We start from the raw sequence: 19,216 nt of genomic DNA, 5'->3' as shown, positions 1-19,216 counted from the left end.
TCGAGCGCACCGCCATGCAATCTCCATAGACAAACATTGGCAGTAGAATGGCCTTACTGAAGAGCTCAGTGACTTTCAACGTGGCACCGTCATAGGAGGCCACCTTTCCAACAAGTCAGTTCGTCAAATTTCTGCCCTGCTAGAGCTGCCCCGGTCAACTGTAAGTGCTGTTATTATGAAGTGGAAACTTCTAGGAGCAACAATGGCTCTGCCGTGAAATGGTAGGCCACACAAGCTCACAGAACAGGACCACCGAGTGCTGAAGCATGTAAAAATCGTCTGTCCTCGGTTACAACACTCACTACCGAGTACCAAACTGCTTCTGGAAGCAACGTCATCACAAGTACTGTTCATCGGGAACTTCATGAAATGGGTTTTCATGGCTGAGCAGCCGCACACAAGCCTAAGATCACCATACGCAATGCCAAGCATCGGCTGGAGTGGTGTAAGGCTCGCCGTGGTGAGTCACGCTTCACCATCTGGCAGTCCGACTGACAAATCTGGTTTTGGCGGATGCCAGGAGAACGCTTCCTGCCCTAATGAATAGTGCCAATTGTAAAGTTTGGTGGAGGAGGAATAATGGCCTGGGGCTTTTTTTCATGGTTCGGGCTAGGCCTCTTTGTTCCAGTGAAGGGAAATCTTAACGCTACAGCATACAATGACATTCTAGACAATTCTGTGCTTCCAACTTTGTGGCAACAGTTTGGGGAAGGCCCTTTCCTGTTTCAGCATGACAATGCCCCCGTGCGCAAAGCGAGGTCCATACAGAAATGGTTTGTCGAGATCGGTGTGGAATAACTTGACTGGCCTGCACAGAGCCCTGACCTCAACCCCATCGAACACCTTTGGGATGAATTGGAACGCCGACTGCGAGCCAGGCCTAATTGCCAATCATCAGTGCCCGACCTTACTAATGCTCTTCTGGCTGAATGGAAGCAAGTCCCCGCAGCAATGTTCCAACATCTAGTGGAAAGCCTTCCAATAAGAGTGGAGGCTGTTATAGCAGCAAAGGGGGGACCAACTCCATATTAATTCTCATGATTTTGGAATGAGATGTTCGACGAGCAGGTGTCCACATACGTTTGGTAATATAGTGTATTTACAATATTGCAAATCAGTAAATACTTCTGTAACATGCGTTACAGTGAAAGTTTGAAGTGAAAATGAAATAATCATTGCCCCTAAAATAAATTATTAAACTGTGTTTTTATCTCAATGTCAAATCATTTATGGGTAACAATTAAGTACCTTACTGTGATTGTTTTTTGTTAAAATGGTCAAAAAAAAATATTATATTTATCTTAGCAAAGAACAATTTCTCAAGCAAGAATTTTGCTAAGACTATCTTGGAATAGCTGAGTGGGGAGGGGAAAATTGAAAACTAGCTGTTATTGTCAGAGAGGTGTGGAACTCTCTTTATTATTGGTCTATTAACTAATTTACCACCTGGTGATGTCACCAGGCAGACCAAAACTCCATCCCATCAAAACCGGCTGAAATTTCAGGCGGTCTTTTCAAACAGCTCGTACACTGAAGGGGCATTATCATCATTTTCACAATTTCCATAATAATGTCTGTAACGGAGTCAATGGTTTGATATATCTGATACCATTCTACTCATTCCGCTCCAGCCATTACCACGAGCCCGTTCTCCCCAATTAAGGTGCCACCAACCTCCTGTGGCGAAAACATATATAAAACACAGGAAAATTGACCTTTGACACACTATACATTGCAGCAATAGGCCTTTAAGGCTGTAAGGTGTGGCGTGTCCAATTTACAAGTGCCATCTTGAATTGGGTAGCGTTCCCCTGCTCAGACATCACATGAATCAATTAACCAAAGGTTCCGTGCCAGGTCATCGACTGTGTCATCGACTGACAGATTGCTATAACATATGATGTGGTAAACTGATATGTAAAATACTTATCCATGTGTTGTAAGGTTTGGCAGGCGTCTGCAATGCCTGGGCAGAGGAACACGCCCTTAGGCTGCAGGCCCATCGTTTGAGGAGAACCTACCATTGTTTGCTAAATAGGCTGCATTTAGACAGGCACCCCAATTCTAATATTTTTTCCAGTAATTGGTCTTTTGACCAACCACATCAGATATTTTCACATCTGAACATTTTCAGAGTTGATCTGATTGGTCAAAAGACAAATTAGTGAAAAAAAGATCAGAATTGGGTTGCCTGTGTGAACGCAGCCAAAGAGGGATTTCAGGCCTCTTTTCTCCATTTTCAACACTATTTTGTTGGAAAGTAGACATTGAATATAGTTCAGAGCCATCCGTTTCCATTGGACCTATTCGATTTCTGTTGGATTTTTGACATCATACAATTGCCTTCGGATTACCTTTAGTCTTTTTTTCCCTTTAGATTATATTCTTGGACATGGACTTCCATTCAAAGACTGAAAGACTCAAATTACAAGATTATTTCAGTCCATTCTAGTGTCATATCTGAGGAGTTGAGGAACAGCTCAAATTTATGCTTGTGATTTACTGAGCTAATAATGCTGCAAAACTGTATGCACCATATGCACACAGATGTCTCTGCTATAGTAAGCTGTGTCATGAGAGGGGACGATGCTCATCACAGGCCGACAACAGAGTCCTTTGTAAAATGGTATGAAGCCAACTACCTGAACCTGAATGTACTGAAAACCAAAGAGCTAGTGGTGGATGTTTGTAATCCCATTTTTAATAATGGTGAAGAGATTGCCACTGTTGACTCATACAAGTACTTGGGTGTAATAGTGGACAACAAGCTGAACTGGGAGGATAATTCCCATAGTAACCACGTTTCTGTCCACAGTTTTTATGAGAGTAAAGTCATACCATACAACAACAAAAATGACGACAGCTGTGATGAAAACAGGAAGTTTCGGTACAATTTTATAAATGCTGACAGATCATTTGTTTGTTTTGACATTTGACCGTTTGACATGGTCGTTTGACATTTGTGTCGGTAAAATTATTATGCGAGAAATGGTGGTGGCAATGCCTTTATGCGCAAATATTGATATAATAACCATCATATCGAAGTAAACTAGGAGTCACGCGATCATATGGTGTGTGGTCCTCCCACTACAACTCGGGAGACCATGCAGTTTATTATGCTACAGATGGAATAAATTATGATGAACTTCACAGGTTGGTGAAAGTGCACGGTGATCTTGATGCTCCTTCCAATAAATATTGATGGTCTTGTTCTGGTGACACGATGAAAGATGCTTGACTGCCGTTTGACAAATAAACATAATAATATTTGACAAATTATCCATAACAATCTCATCATGCAACTAGCCTACCCACTCAGCCTGGTCCTCTGTAGCTCAGTTGGTAGAGCATGGCGCATGCAACGCCAGGATAGTGGGTTTGATTCCCAGGACCACCAGTAGGTAAAATGTATACACGCATGACTAAATTGCTTTGGATAAAAGTGTCTGCTAAATGGCATATGTTATTAACCGCGCTGAATCTGTAAGCTGTTGTGCCAAAACCGGAGTAGGCACATTTGCTATTTAACGCAACAGTTTTTTTGACAAAACTATCGGTAGAGTTGAAAATGCGATGGAAACACACTGAACTTTAGATTTTTATTCGGGACATGAAATTTATGCGAAAAAGTAAATTTTGTGTGCACTACGTCATCGAGTCCGTTTGGTGGAAATACACCAATGGTGGGGAAATGCGCATATTTTCTTTATGCAGATTTTAGAATATTCGCATGGGAATCTGTCCCCAATTGGATGGAATCCAGCTAGTGTCTACAAAAAAGCCCAATCCAGACTGCACTTTTGAAGGAAGTTTGGATATTCTAATCTCTGTGACAAAATTCTTTGCATGTTCTAGAGCAGTGTCGTGGCTAGCGTGGTGAGCTATGCCATTGGATTCTGGAAAGGGAATTTAGCCAAGGAGGACTTAAATAAGTTTGACAAAATCATCAAGAAAGCCAGTGCTACAATCAGCTGCAGTCTGGAAACAATGCAGGACATGTTCATAAAAAGGCTGTGAGCAAAGACATACATGATCATGGACAATGACACCCACCCACTCCACAGCACTGTAATGCAGCACAGGAGCAGCTTCAGTAGCAGGTTCATCCTGCCCAGAAGTTCCAAAGAGCCATGAGGCTCTTTAATGTATAATTATTAACTGATTTATGTATTCTTAATATGAATGTTGTTGTTGCTTGTTTCCCCAAAGTAGGATAGACAACAACATTTCTTACCTCCTTTTAATCAGACTCTACTACTAAGGTGCAGGTGCCTTCATATGTGTTTTTTTTATCATGTGTTTGTCATTGATATGTGTCTTGTCCTTGTAAATTATTGATGATGCTGAGTGATTAAACCATTTTCCAAGTTGGGATCAATAAAGTAATAGCCTTCTCTCTACTCTCTACACCCTCAATTTGGACAAAATAGTCCTAATCATTGACCAATGGGCCATGGCATGCCTACCTACACGAGTGCAAATCTTTTCTATAAGGTATCTCAAGGGGATGGCTGACCAAGAATCCCATGTGAAGCTGTAAGCTAATTAAGTGTTGGAGCAGACGGTGGAAGCATGGTCTGGACATAATGAGATGCAGGGATGGGGAGGTGGACTGGACGTTGTGGTTGGACAGCTGTAGGGGTCTTGCGAGGTGACCAGTATCCCAGCAGTCCCCTGGAGCAAGGTTTTGCTCTGACCTGAAGTCTAGAATCCTGATTAATAATAATCTAAATGCAACTTTTTCTGGCTCAGTTTCATTAGTATTTTTTTTTTCTTTCTCTTTTTTGGGAGGGGGGCGGGGGGGGGGGGGGGGGGGGGTAGATCAGCTTTAATAGTGCAGATAGATTGTAGATTCCATCAATGTAATTGTCTGCATCATTTCCAATCCCCCATATATATTTTTTGCACACATAAAAAAATAAAATAATCCTTTATTATTTTCCACTAACCCTATCACCCCTCTCCTAATTGGAGTAAACTAATGGACAACAACACTTAGGCTTCTACTTCCAGTTTATACATACTATATACATTTTACGGACACAATTTATTTGACAATAGTTATCTTATGTTCGTTTTATATTCCATCCTTCAGCTACCATCAACCCCTCCTATCTATCTCTGAAGCCCATCCAGTTTGATTTCTGTTTTGCCATATATTTTTAACTATGCTGTTACACTAAAGTTCTGAACCTATATACGTTTTACGGACACAGTATATTTTACATTAATTGTCTTGTTGTTTTTAATCCCACCCTTCAGCTCCACTCAACCCCTCCCATCTATCTCTTAACACCATCCATTTTTTATTTCTATTTGCCATATACTGTGATGTTTCAAAACAGTTTCATTAGTATTGATTACATGGCTTTGCTTTTCCTCACTGGATTCTATGTGGACTAACTTTCGATCTATTCAATGTGGATTCAGGAAGTCCCTCTAATACTGAAAGTTTTATCTGTTGATTTATTTTAACCATTGAGGTATCCTTGGTTGAACTCCATTCACTGTCATTGGATGTTGGCAGTTGATCTCTGCCTAATAAAATCCAAATCATAAACACCTGTTGCTTTGCCAGAGGTTTCCTGTCAGCCAGCCTCTCACAGACCTCATTCCAACTGCCAGTTTGTCCTTGTGTCGACAAATAAGAGACCAACAACTGTGGCATCACCAAAACAAGCCTTTTCCTAGACACAGACTATCGTGAGAAAGTAGCAAAAACGAGTTCCATGTTTAGGCGCTACACATTCTGAAGCTCATCCCAAAGAGATTATCCATGCTAGCATGCTACCACGTGTGAAGAAAAGGCCAAGGCCAGTTGAGGCTGGTGCTCGGAGTCAGGAAGAGGTCAAGTTCAATGAGGTGACGGTGTACCTGGTGGAGAGGAAGATGGGCAGCAGTAGAAGGAGCTTTCTGACCAGCCTGGCCAGGTCAAAAGGCTTTAAAGTGGAATACGTCCTCAGGTAGGCCAACCAGCCCACTCTCTTTCTCAAGTCAAATAGATTATCTTGGTTTTTTTTGCTTAGTGATCAAATAAAGGGATGGATCGTGTTATGGTAGGTCCTATGTGATTGTTTGTCATAAGTTCCTGGTCAGAATTTTGCTGCTTTATGTCTGATTGTGAGACGTTTCTTGGTTCCAAGTGAGGACATTGTGCATTTAGCAGAGAGCAAAGATTATTACTTGATCCCATATAATCCCATAACTTGCATAACATATGTTTAACAAGACTTCCGATGCCAGAGAACCCACACAGAAGGAATCGCCCACCAGCTACCACACCATAGCCTGTATTCAGAGCAGCTAGCAGGTTCATTTAAGGCTGCTGATACGGTTCCTCCATACGCCTCTCCATGCTAATAAGAATCCATTGTGCCATAGCTGCAATACTGAGCTGATCGAGCTCAGCCAGGCAGACCCAGCTGTATGGGCCTGCCTGAGGGGCACCGGTGGGAGTAGCTGAGCTGGGAGGTTGTAGAACAGAGCTGCTGCCAACGCCGCATCGAGCCAGGCTGGGGCTGATGGCAGCATTCCCAGAAACACAGCTTGAACGCTCCTACGGTTACACTTGGCTTGATACAATTGTTTGAAACAAACCACAGCTAGGAAGTAGACCGTGTGTGTGTGTGTGTGTGTGTGTGTGTGTGTGTGTGTGCATGCCTCAAACTGACATTCTGCCTAGCAGACTATTTGATATCAGCTGCACCCATACACATTTGTTTTTCCTTCTACAGATACTGAACAAAAATATAGACGCAACATGCAACAATTTCTACGATTTTATTGAGTTACAGTTCATATAAGGAAATCAGTCAAATGAAATGAAATCATTAGGCCCTAATCTATGGATTTCACATGACTGGACAGGGGCACAGCCATGGGTGGGCCTGGGAGGGCGTAGGCCCACCCACTGGGGAGCCGGCCCAGTCAATCAGAATGAGTTTTTCCCCACAAAAGGGTTTTATTACAGACAGAAATACTCCTCCGTTTCGTTAGCTGTCCAGTTGGCTGGTCTCAGATGATCCCGCAGGTGAAGAAGCTGGATGTGGAGGTCCTGGGCTGGTGTGGTTACACGTGTTCTACGGTTGTGAGTCCGGTTGGACGTACTGCCAAATTCCCTAAAATGACGTTGAAGGCGGCTTATGGTAGAGAAAATAACATTCAATTCTCTGGCAAAACTTGAGACATCTGTTTTATTGTCCCCAGCACAAGGTGCACCTGTGTAATGATCATGGTGTTTAATCAGCTTCTTGATATGCCACACCTGTCATGTGGATGGATTATCTTGGGAAAGGAGAAATGCTCACAAACATGGATGTAAACAAATTTGTGAACACAATCTGAGAGAAATAAGCTTTTTGTGCGTATGGAACAGTTCTGGGATCTTTTATTTCAGCTCATGAAACATGGGACCAACACTTTACATGTTGCGTTTATTTTTTTGTTCAGTATATTTAACAATGTAAAATGTATTTCAAATACATGTAGATAAATGTGCATCTTTGCTAAAATGCATGTAATACCTTAAAATGTATTCCAGAGATGCATATACAGTGCCTTTGGAAGGTATTCAGACCCATTGACTTTTTCCATATTTTGTTATGTTACAGCCTTATTCTAAAATGGATTAAATAAACAAAAATCCTCAGCAACCTACACACAATACCCCATAATGGCAAAGTGAAAACATGTACTTATTTATATAAGTATTCAGACATTTTGCTATGAGACTCAAAATTGAGCTCAGGTGCATCCTGTTTCCATTGATCATCCTTGAGATTTTTCTACAACTTGATTGGAGTCCCCCTGTGGTAAATTCAATTGATTGGACATGATTTGGAAAGGCACACACCTGTCTATATAAGATCCCACAGTTGACAGTGCATGTCAGAGCAGAAACCAAACCATGAAGTTGAAGGAATTGTCTGTAGAGCTCCGAGACAGGATTGTGTGGAGGCACAGATCTGGGGAAGGGTACCAAAACATTTCTGCAGCATTGAAGGTCCCCAAGAAGACAGTGGCCTCCATAATTCTTAAATGGAAGAAGTTTGGAACCACCAAGATTCTTACTAGAGCTGGCCGCCCAGCCAAACTGAGCAATCGGGGGAGAAGGGCCTTGGTCAGGGAGGTGAACAAGAACCCAATGGTCACTCTGACAGAGCTCCAGAGTTCCTCTGTGGAGATAGGAGAACCTTCCAGAAGGACAACCATCTCTGCAGCACTCCACCAATCAGGCCTTTATGGTAGAATGGCCAGATGGAAGCCACTCCTCAGTTAAAGGCACATGACAGCCCGCTTGTAGTTTGCCAAAAGGCACCTAAACGACTCTCAGACCATGAGAAACCAGATTCTCTGGTCTGATGAAACCAAGATTGAACTCTTTGGCCTGAATGCCAAGTGTCACGTCTGGAGGAAACCTGGTATCATCCCTACGGTGAAGCATGGTGGTGGCAACATCATGCTGTGTGGATGTTTTTCAGCGGCAGGGACTGGGAGACTAGTCAGGATCGAGGGAAAGATTAATGGAGCAAAGTACAGAGAGATCCTTGATGAAAACCTGCTCCAGAACGCTCAGGACCTCAGACTGGGGCGAAGGTTCACCTTCCAACAGGACAATGAACCTAAGCACTGGCAAAAAGTGCTCTTCACTGACGAGTCACTGTTTTGTCTCACCAGGGGTGATGGTTGGATTCGCGTTTATCGTCGAAGGAATGAGCGTTACACCGAGGCCTTTACTATGGAGCGGGTTCGATTTGGAGGTGGAGGGTCCGTCATGGTCTGGGGTGGTGTGTCACAGCATCATCGGACTAAGCTTGTTGTCATTGCAGGCAATCTCAACGCTGTGCGTTACAGGGAAGACATCCTCCTCCCTCATGTGGTACCCTTCCTGCAGGCTCATCCTGACATGACCCTCCAGCATGACAATGCCACCAGCCATACTGCTCGTTCTGTGCGTGATTTCCTGCAAGACAGGAATGTCAGTGTTCTGCCATGGCCAGCGACGAGCCCGGAACTCAATCCCATTGAGCACGTCTGGGACCTGTTGGATCGGAGGGTGAGGGCTACGACCATTCCCCCCAGAAATGTCAGGGAACTTGCAGGTGCCTAGGTGGAAGAGTGGGGTAACATCTCACAGCAAGAACTGGCAAATCTGGTGCAGTCCATGAGGAGGAGATGCACTGCAGTACTTAATGCAGCTGGTGGCCACACCAGATACTGACTGTTACTTTTGATATTGACCCCCCCCTTTGTTCAGGGACACATTATTCAATTTCTGTTAGTCACATGTCTGTGGACCTTGTTCAGTTTATGTCTCAGTTGTTGAATCTTGTTATGTTCATAGAAATATTTACACATGTTAAGTTTGCTGAAAATAAACGTAGTTGACAGTTAGAGGACGTTTCTTTTTTTGCTGAGTTTATATCCATTTTAAATACATTCTGCAACACAGTGCCTTGCAAAAGTATTCAGACCCCTTGGATTTCTTCACCTTTTATTGTTACAAAGTGGGATTAAAATGTATTTAATTTGACAACAATCTACACAAAATACTCTGTAATGTGAAAGTGGAAGAAAAATTCGAACATGTTTTAAAGATTAATATAACTTCATTATATAAAATAGACATTGCATAAGTATTCAGCTCCCTGAGAATACATGTTAAAAAACCTTTGCCAGCAATTACAGCTGTGAGTCTTCTTGGGTAAGTCTCTAACAGCTTTGCACACCTGGATTGTGCAAAATGTGCCTGTTATTATTTTCTAAATTCTTTAAGCTCTGTCAATATGTTGGGGATTATGGCTAGACAGCCATTTTCAAGTCTTGCCATAGTATTTCAAGCAGATTTAAGTCAAAACTGTAACTTGGCCACTTAGGAACATTCACTGTCTTATTGGTAAGCAACTCCAGTGTAGATTTGGCCTTGTGTTGTAGGTTATTGTCCTGCTGAAAGGTGAATTCCTCTCCCAGTGTCTGGTGTAAAACAGACTGAAGCAGGTTTTACTCTAGGATTTTGCCTGTGCTTAGCCCTATCCCGTTTATTTTTATCCTGAAAAACTCCCCAGTATTTGCTGACGTTAAGCATACCCATACCATGACACTGCCACCACCATGCTTGAAAATAAGGAGGCAGTTGCTCAGTGATGTGTTGTGTTGGATTTGCCCCAAACCTAGGAACATACAGATACAGTATGTTACTAGCCCTGAACATAGGGCTTTGCATTTAGGCCAAAAAGTGTTGCCTTGTTGCTTACAAGATATGTTGTATATTTGTGTTCTTCTTTTCACTCTGTCATGTAGGTCATTATTGTGGAGTCACTACAATGTTGTTGATCCATTCTCAGATCTCTCCCATCACAGCCATTGAACTCTGTAGCTGTTTAAAATCACCTCATGAAAACATCACTGAGCAGTTTCATTCCTGTCCTGCTGCTCAGTTCTGAAGGACGACTGTATCTTTGAGGTGTCTGGGTGGTTTAATACAGAATGCACAGCATAATTATTAACTGAACCAAGGTTCCCCAACTGGTGTCCCACGGGCCGAATTTGGCCCGCGAGTGGTTTTATTTAGCCCCTCAAGTTTTCTTGGCAAAATAATAAAAACAATAAAAGATGGTTGAATTTTAATTGTTGGACATCATCATCAGTAACGGATGGCGACCATTTTTGTGCCAGAACTCTCACCACACATCAGCTATCAGGTGGAGAGGTGAGGAGTGATATATGCCAATTAGGAATGAGGGGGATGATTCGGTGGCCATGATGGAATGTGGCCTGGTTGGGAATTTAGCCATGACACCGGGGTGAACACCCCTACTCTTACAATAAGCGTCATGGGATTTTGAATGACCACAGAGTCAGGACACCCATTTTAACGTCCCATCCAAAAGACGGTTTCCAAATGTAATCAAGGTTCGAAATGATTATGTTTTAGTCAAATATTATATATGTTTAGGCTTCTTGCGGTCAATTTGCAGAATTTTTTTTTTTTTTTTATGTTCTGGCCCCCGACCATCCGCTCAAGAAAAAATTGGCTTGAATCTAGCTGATGATCCCTGAACTAGACCATGCTTAAAAATATATTAAATGTCTGATTTGTTATTGTTACCCATCTACCAATCACTACCCTTTAGAAAAGCTCCCTGGTCTTTGAAGTTGAATCTGTGCTTGAAATCAATAATTGACTGAGGGACCTTACAGATGTTGTATGTATGGGGGACAGAGGAAGGGTTATTCATTTAAAAACCATGTCAACCACTATTATTTCACACAGAGTGAGTCCATGTAACTTTTTCAGTGATTTGTTAAGCCAAATTTTACTCCTGAAATAATTTATGCTTGTCTAAACATAAAGGGCTGAATACTTATGCAACAACTATATATTTGATGTATCTTCATTTTTCTTCCACTTTGACATTACAGAGTATTTTGTGTATAATGTTCACAAAAAATGACAATTAATTCCATTTTAATCCCACTTTGTAACACAATAAAATGTGAAGAAATGCAAGGGGTCTGAATACGTTTTCAATGCACTGTATACTGTATGATGGAATGTATTTAAAATGTATTAAATACTTTAAAAATATAAATTATCTGGCCAATTTTTCCTAAAGAATCTGTCTAAAAATATATTCAGTACCAGTCAAAAATGTTGGCACACATACCCATTCAAGTGTTTTTCTTTATTTTTACTATTTTTTACATTGTAAAATAATAGTGAAGACATCAAAACTATGAAATAACACATATGGAATCATGTAGTAACCAAATAAGTGTTAAACAAATCAAAATATATTTTATGTTTGAGATTCTTCAAATAGCCACCCTTTGCCTTGATGACAGCTTTGCACACTCTTGGCATTCTCTCAACCAGCTTCACCTGGAATGCTTTTCCAACAGTCTTGAAGGAGTTCCCACATATGCTGAGCACTTGTTGGCTGCTTTTCCTTCACTCTGCGGTCCGACTCATCCCAAACCATCTCAATTTGGTTGAGGTCGGGGGATTGTTGAGGCCAGGTCATCTGATGCAGCACTCCATCACTCTCATTCTTGATAAAATAGCCCTTACACAGCCTGGAGGTGTGTTTTGGGTCATTGTCCTTTTGCAAAACAAATGATAGTCCCACTAAGCCCAAACCAGATGGGATGGCGTATCGTTGCAGAATACTGTGGTAGCCATGCTGGTGTGTACCTTGAATTCTAAATAAATCACAGACTGTGTCACCAGCAAAGCACCCCCACACCATAACACCTCCTCCTCCATGCTTCACGGTGGGAACTACACATGCGGAGATCATCCATTCACCCACACCGCATCTAACAAAGACTCTGCGGTTTACAAAGACTCCAGACCTAAGGACAGATTTCCACCGGTCTAATGTCCATTGCTCGTGTTTCTTGGCCCAAGCAGGTCTCTTCTTCTTATTGGTGTCCTTTAGTAGTGGTTTTACATTTTTACATTTAACATTTTAGTCATTTAGCCGACGCTCTTATCCAGAGCGACTTACAGTTAGTGAGTGCATACATTTTTCATACTGGCCCCCTGTGGGAAACAAACCCACAACCCTGGCGTTGCAAGCGCCATGCTCTACCAACTGAGCTACAGGGGACTACGCAGCAGGTTTCTTTGCAGCAATTCGACTATGAAGGCCTGATTCACACAGTCCCATCTGAACAGTTGATGTTGTGATGTGTCTGTTACTTGAACTCTGTGAAGCATTTATTTGGGCTGCAATTTCTGAGGCCGGTAACTCTAATGAACTTATCCTCTGCAGCAGAGGTAACTCTGGGTCTTCCATTCCTGTGGCGGTCCTCATGAGAGCTAGTTTCATCATAGCGCTTGATGGTTTTTGCGACTGCACTTGAAGAAACTTTCAAAGTTCTTGAAATGTTCCGTATTGACTGACCTTCATGTCTTAAAATAATGATGGACAGTCGTTTCTCTTTGCTTATTTGAGCTGTTCTTGCCATAATATGGACTTGGTCTTTTACCAAATAGGGCTATCTTCTGTATACCCCCCCCCCCCCCCCTACCTTGTCACAACACAACTGATTGGCTCAAACGCATTAAGAAGGAAATAAATTCCACAAATTAACTTTCAAGAAGGCACACCTGTTAATTGAAATGCTTTCCAGGTGACTACCTCATGAAGCTGATTGAGAGAATGCCAAGAGTGTGCAAAGCTGTCATCAAATATATTTTGATTTGATTAACACTTTTTGGGTTATACATGATTCCATATGTGTTATTTCATAGTTTTGATGTCTTCACTATTATTCTACAATGTAAAAAATATTTAAAATAAAGAAAAACCCTTGAATGAGTAGGTGTGTCTAAACTTTTGACTGGTAGTGTATATATTGTATTGGCAGTTTTGATAACACCTCTGTAATTCAGCCTTTCACAAACAAGATACGTGTTCTCTTGAACGTTACACACACACACAAGCATGCAGGCACATAGATATTGTTTAGTGGGGTGAATGCTGTTTGTGAGGTGGGTGAGAGGCACAAACCCTCATTTATAATTTATCGTGTGTGATCTGTTTAGTTTCACCATTCTAATTTCAAATATAAAACTCAAATACACAACAACATATGCATGATCAAGCTTTCTGAATTGTGAGCTTATTATAGGAAATTTTAGTGCTCAGCTAGTCTGTGATTTTGTCTTTAGCTGCTGTAAAATTAATGGCATGTCGATAATTATGTTATACTATACACACTTTCCGTAATCTTGGTCTTGGCTGTCCTAGTGGGATGCAGTGTAGAGAGACTCCATTTAGCACAAGCATCAGCTCTCCCTGTCTGAACCCCAATGAATATAGCCTGTCCTTGCTCACTGCACTGGGGCTCAGGGTCCCGCTGTTCCTGGGAACTCCAATCAGGTGCAGTGCCATGTGCTAGCTCATTTGCATCTGCTGTGTCATTTTACATTCACTGCTGGTCGCAAATTGGAAAAATATCTAAATTAAGGTTGGATTATAGGGGCTATGTTTCTGTAAGGAGGGCAGCGAGTAAAAGAGGATGTGTGAGAGAGAAAGCACCATTTTCTTTAACCCTTTATAAGAACAACCCCACCATGGCTAAATTCAGTACCTATCAATTTAATCACAGGGTTGCATGACTACATCAGTCAACCTTCGATTGTGACCGTCTGAAAGACTTCCTGTCTGAAAGACTTCCTGTCTGAAAGACTTCCTGTCTGAAAGACTTCCTGTCTGAAAGACTTCCTGTCTTGTTAGAATCAACAAGGCTATCAGTCTGAAGAACACTTTCTTTTCCCTTTTTCCAAGATGATGGGTTATACCATTTATTTTTCTGCAAAAATCAAGATTCAGTTCACCACAATATACTTCTAAAGTTGGTGTTGGCAGTGTGCAGAATTATATTTTCCCTTTTGGTAATCATATAGTCATATTCACACCTGCGCAAAGCCATTGAATGTGCTCATGTGCTCTACCCACTCATACTGTTTGTGTTATCTTTGATGAGCCTCACTCTGGGGGTGTTGTTGTTGTGGAGCCTCCCTAAAACCTGGTCTCAGTGGCAGGCCAACCTGTGCACAGAGCAATCAGACAGAGGATTAGTCTCACCACTGATTTGGCCGATTAGGCCCCTGCCTCTCTCCTGACTGTTGGGACGTCCTGGGAGGGCCGTAAGGAGCCGTTATGCTGTTTTACCTCTGCGAGGAGACAGGGGAAGAAGGAGGAGCATGGGGAGGATAATTATGCACGGACGGGTGCTCTGATTGGCTCATTGGTGTGGTGGTTAAACAGAGGGGGTTTCCTTTTGGGGGAAAACCAGACACGTCTGTTATGAGGATTCCTATGGAGCTGTGTGATACACTGTGAATGCATACCTCCACTCTTAGGGGCGTATTTTCAGTCATAAACATCTGAATGATGCTCAGAGGACTTCTGAGGAGGCTGTGGTGCGTGTTGTTCTGTCTGCGCTGGTCAACATACAGCATGTTATAGTAGCCCCTGTCAAGACTCACACTGGATCTGAAACCTTTATATATCTCTCTAAAACAATAGAAATAAAGACAGTGAAAGTGTTCTCGTTCTACTCCAAATAAATTCTATGACATAAAAGGAACCGCTGATGTTACAATCAGACAGATTCACAATCTACAGATCAAGGCAACAAGTTCCAAGCAAAGGGACATTTTAGAGCCATATAGATGGCTCTGAGACATTTTAGACACTGCAGTGGGACCTTTTTCTTCAGGAATAGACAGTATTTGGCAGCTTGCCAGATGACACTACCCTAATCACTTGATCCAGACAAGTGATAATAAGACATCATGATAGGTCATGCATGCTTTTGACCAGTGGTGGAAAAAGTACTCAATTGTCAGACTTGAGTAAAAGTAAAGATACAGTACCTTAATAGAAAATTACTCCAGTAAAAATGAAAGTAACCCAGTAAAACACTACTTGAGTAAAAGTCTAAAAGTGTCTGGTTTTAAATATACTTAAGTACAGCAGTGGAAAGAGTACTCAATTGTCGTACTTGAGTAAAAGTTAAAAGTAAATGCTATACATATACAGTGGGGAAAAAAAGTATTTAGTCAGCCACCAATTGTGCAAGTTCTCCCACTTAAAAAGAAGAGAGAGGCCTGTAATTTTCATCATAGGTACACGTCAACTATGACAGACAAAATGAGATTTTTTTTTCCAGAAAATCACATTGTAGGATTTTTAATGAATTTATTTGCAAATTATGGTGGAAAATAAGTATTTGGTCAATAACAAAAGTTTCTCAATACTTTGTTATATACCCTTTGTTGGCAATGACACAGGTCAAACGTATTCTGTAAGTCTTCACAAGGTTTTCACACACTGTTGCTGGTATTTTGGCCCATTCCTCCATGCAGATCTCCTCTAGAGCAGTGATGTTTTGGGGCTGTCGCTGGGCAACACAGACTTTCAACTCCCTCCAAAGATTTTCTATGGGGTTGAGATCAGGAGACTGGCTAGGCCACTCCAGGACCTTGAAATGCTTCTTACGAAGCCACTCCTTCATTGCCCGGGCGGTGTGTTTGGGATCATTGTCATGCTGAAAGACCCAGCCACGTTTCATCTTCAATGCCCTTGCTGATGGAAGGAGGCTTTCACTCAAAATCTCACGATACATGGCCCCATTCATTCGTTCCTTTACACGGATCAGTCGTCCTGGTCCCTTTGCAGAAAAACAGCCCCAAAGCATGATGTTTCCACCCCCATACTTCACAGTAGGTATGGTGTTCTTTGGATGCAACTCAGCATTCTTTGTCCTCCAAACACGACGAGTTGAGTTTTTACCAAAAAGTTCTATTTTGGTTTCATCTGACCATATGACATTCTCCCAATCCTCTTCTGGATCATCCAAATGCACTCTAGCAAACTTCAGACAGGCCTGGACATTTACTGAATTAAGCAGGCGGACACGTCTTGCACTGCAGGATTTGAGTCCCTGGCGGTGTAGTGTGTTACTGATGGTAGGCTTTGTTACTTTGGTCCCAGCTCTCTGCAGGTCATTCACTAGGTCCCCCCGTGTGGTTCTGGGATTTTTGCTCACCGTTCTTGTGATCATTTTGACCCTACGGGGTGAGATCTTGCGTGAAGCCCCAGATCGAGGGAGATTATCAGTGGTCTTGTATGTCTTCCATTTCCTAATAATTGCTCCCACAGTTGATTTCTTCAAACCAAGCTGCTTACCTATTGCAGATTCAGTCTTCCCAGCCTGGTGCAGGTCTACAATTTTGTTTCTGGTGTCCTTTGTCAGCTCTTTGGTCTTGGCCATAGTGGAGTTTGGAGTGTGACTGTTTGAGGTTGTGGACAGGTGTCTTTTATACTGATAACAAGTTCAAACAGATGCCATTAATACAGGTAACGAGTGGAGGACAGAGGAGCCTCTTAAAGAAGAAGTTACAGGTCTGTGAGAGCCAGAAATCTTGCTTGTTTGTAGGTGACCAAATACTTATTTTCCACCATAATTTGCAAATAAATTCATAAAAAATCCTACAATGTGATTTTCTGGATTTTTTTTTCTCAATTTGTCTTTCATAGTTGACGTGTACCTATGATGAAAATTACAGGCCTCTCTCATCTTTTTAAGTGGGAGAACTTGCACAAATAGTGGCTGACTAAATACTTTTTTGCCCCACTGTACATGTAATTCCTTATATTAAGCAAACCAGACAGCACACATTTTTTATTGATTTTTTACAGACAGCCAGTGGCACACTCCAACACTGAGACATAATTGACCAATGCAGTATTGTCAGAGGCAGTAGGGAATACAACACGTTATATACAGTGAGGGAAAAAAGTATTTGATCCCCTGCTGATTTTGTACGTTTGCCCACTGACAAAGAAATGATCAGTCTATAATTTCAACGGTAGGTTTATTTGAACAGTGAGAGACAGAATAACAACAAAAACAGAAAAATGCATGTAAAAAATGTTATAAATTGATTTGCATTTTAATGAGGGAAATAAGTATTTGACCCTCTCTCAATCAAAAAGATTTCTGGCTCCCAGGTGTCTTTTATACAGGTAACGAGCTGAGATTAGGAGCACACTCTTAAAAGGAGTGCTCCTAATCTCAACTTGTTACCTGTATAAAAGACACCTGTCCACAGAAGCAATCAATCAATCAGATTCCAAACTCTCCACCATGGCCAAGACCAAAGAGCTCTCCAAGGATGTCAGGGACACGATTGTAGACCTACACAAGGCTGGAATGGGCTACAAGACCATCGCCAAGCAGCTTGGTGAGAAGGTGACAACAGTTGGTGCGATTATTCGCAAATGGAAGAAACACAACATAATTGTCAATCTCCCTCGGCCTGGGGCTCCATGCAAGATCTCACCTCGTGGAGTTGCAATGATCATGAGAACGGTGAGGAATCAGCCCAGAACTACATGGGAGGATCTTGTCAATGATCTCAAGGCAGCTGGGACCATAGTCACCAAGAAAACAATTGGTAACACACTACGCCGTGAAGGACTGAAATCCTGCAGCGCCCGCAAGGTCCCCCTGCTCAAGAAAGCACATACACAGGCCCGTCTGAAGTTTGCCAATGAACATCTGAATGATTCAGAAGAGAACTGGGTGAAAGTGTTGTGGTCAGATGAGACCAAAATGGAACTCTTTGGCATCAACTCAACTCGCTGTGTGTGGAGGAGGAGGAATGCTGCCTATGACCCCAAGAACAACATCCCCACCGTCAAACATGGAGGTGGAAACATTATGCTTTGGGTTATTTTTTTCTGCTAAGGGGACAGGACAACTTCACCGCATCAAAGGGACAATGGACGGGGCCATGTACCGTCAAATCTTGAGTGAGAACCTCCTTCCCTCAGCCAGGGCATTGAAAATGGGTCGTGGATAGGTATTCCAGCATGACAATGACCCAAAACACACGGCCAAGGCAACAAAGGAGTGGCTCAAGAAGAAGCACATTAAGGTCCTGGAGTGGCCTAGCCAGTCTCCAGACCTTAATCCCATAAAAAATCTGTGGAGGGAGCTGAAGGTTCGAGTTGCCAAACGTCAGGCTCGAAACCTTAATGACTTGGAGAATATCTGCAAAGAGGAGTGGGACAAAATCCCTCCTGAGATGTGTGCAAACCTGGTGGCCAACTACAAGAAACGTCTGACCTCTGTGATTGGGTTTTGCCACCAAGTACTAAGTCTTGTTTTGCATAGGGGTCAAATACTTATTTGCCTCATTAAAATGCAAATCAATTAATAACATTTTTGACATGCATTTTTCTGGATTTTTTGTTGTTGTTATTCTGTCTCTCACTGTTCAAATAAACCTACCATTAAAATTATAGACTGATCATTTCTTTGTCAGTGGGCAAACGTACAAAATCAGCAGGGGATCAAATACTTTTTTCCCTCGCTGTATGTTGATAGGTGCCTGCTGTCCTGCCAGAGCATTCGAATTGTAATAAGTACTTTTGGGTGTCAGAGAAAATGTATGGCAGTAAAAAGTACAGTAAAGTAAAGTATTGTCTTTAGTAATGTAGTGGAGTAAAAGTTGTAAAAAATGTAAATAGTAAAGTAAAGTACAGATACCCCTAAACATTACTTAAGTAGTACTTTAAAGTATTTTGACCACTGCTTTACACCACTGCTTATGACAAGCCTTACAATACAGATACAGTATTTATTTATTATTAGTTAGGCTGTCTGGTACAAATGTACATATAAAAGCTGA

The 19,216-nt window shown here is 41.9% G+C and overlaps 1 protein-coding gene across 1 annotated transcript in view; it reads left to right on the top strand.

Annotated features, from left to right (window-relative positions):
• Positions 1–5,784: 5,784 nt before the first annotated feature.
• Positions 5,785–19,216, top strand: part of LOC311111021 (DNA nucleotidylexotransferase-like) — a gene marked incomplete at both ends in the record, with an annotated part of 151,731 nt that continues 138,299 nt past the window's right edge. The window contains one exon of the mRNA XM_084153712.1: positions 5,785–5,963. Coding sequence (XP_084009838.1) covers positions 5,785–5,963 — 179 coding nt within the window. The remainder of the gene's footprint in view (positions 5,964–19,216) is intronic.

This window comes from Coregonus lavaretus (assembly GCF_964263955.1).
Source record: "Coregonus lavaretus genome assembly, chromosome: 36".
In the NCBI taxonomy this organism is placed as follows: Eukaryota; Metazoa; Chordata; class Actinopteri; order Salmoniformes; family Salmonidae; genus Coregonus; species Coregonus lavaretus.
Note: the sequence above shows the minus strand (reverse complement) of the source record. Positions and strands in the feature narration are given on the sequence as shown.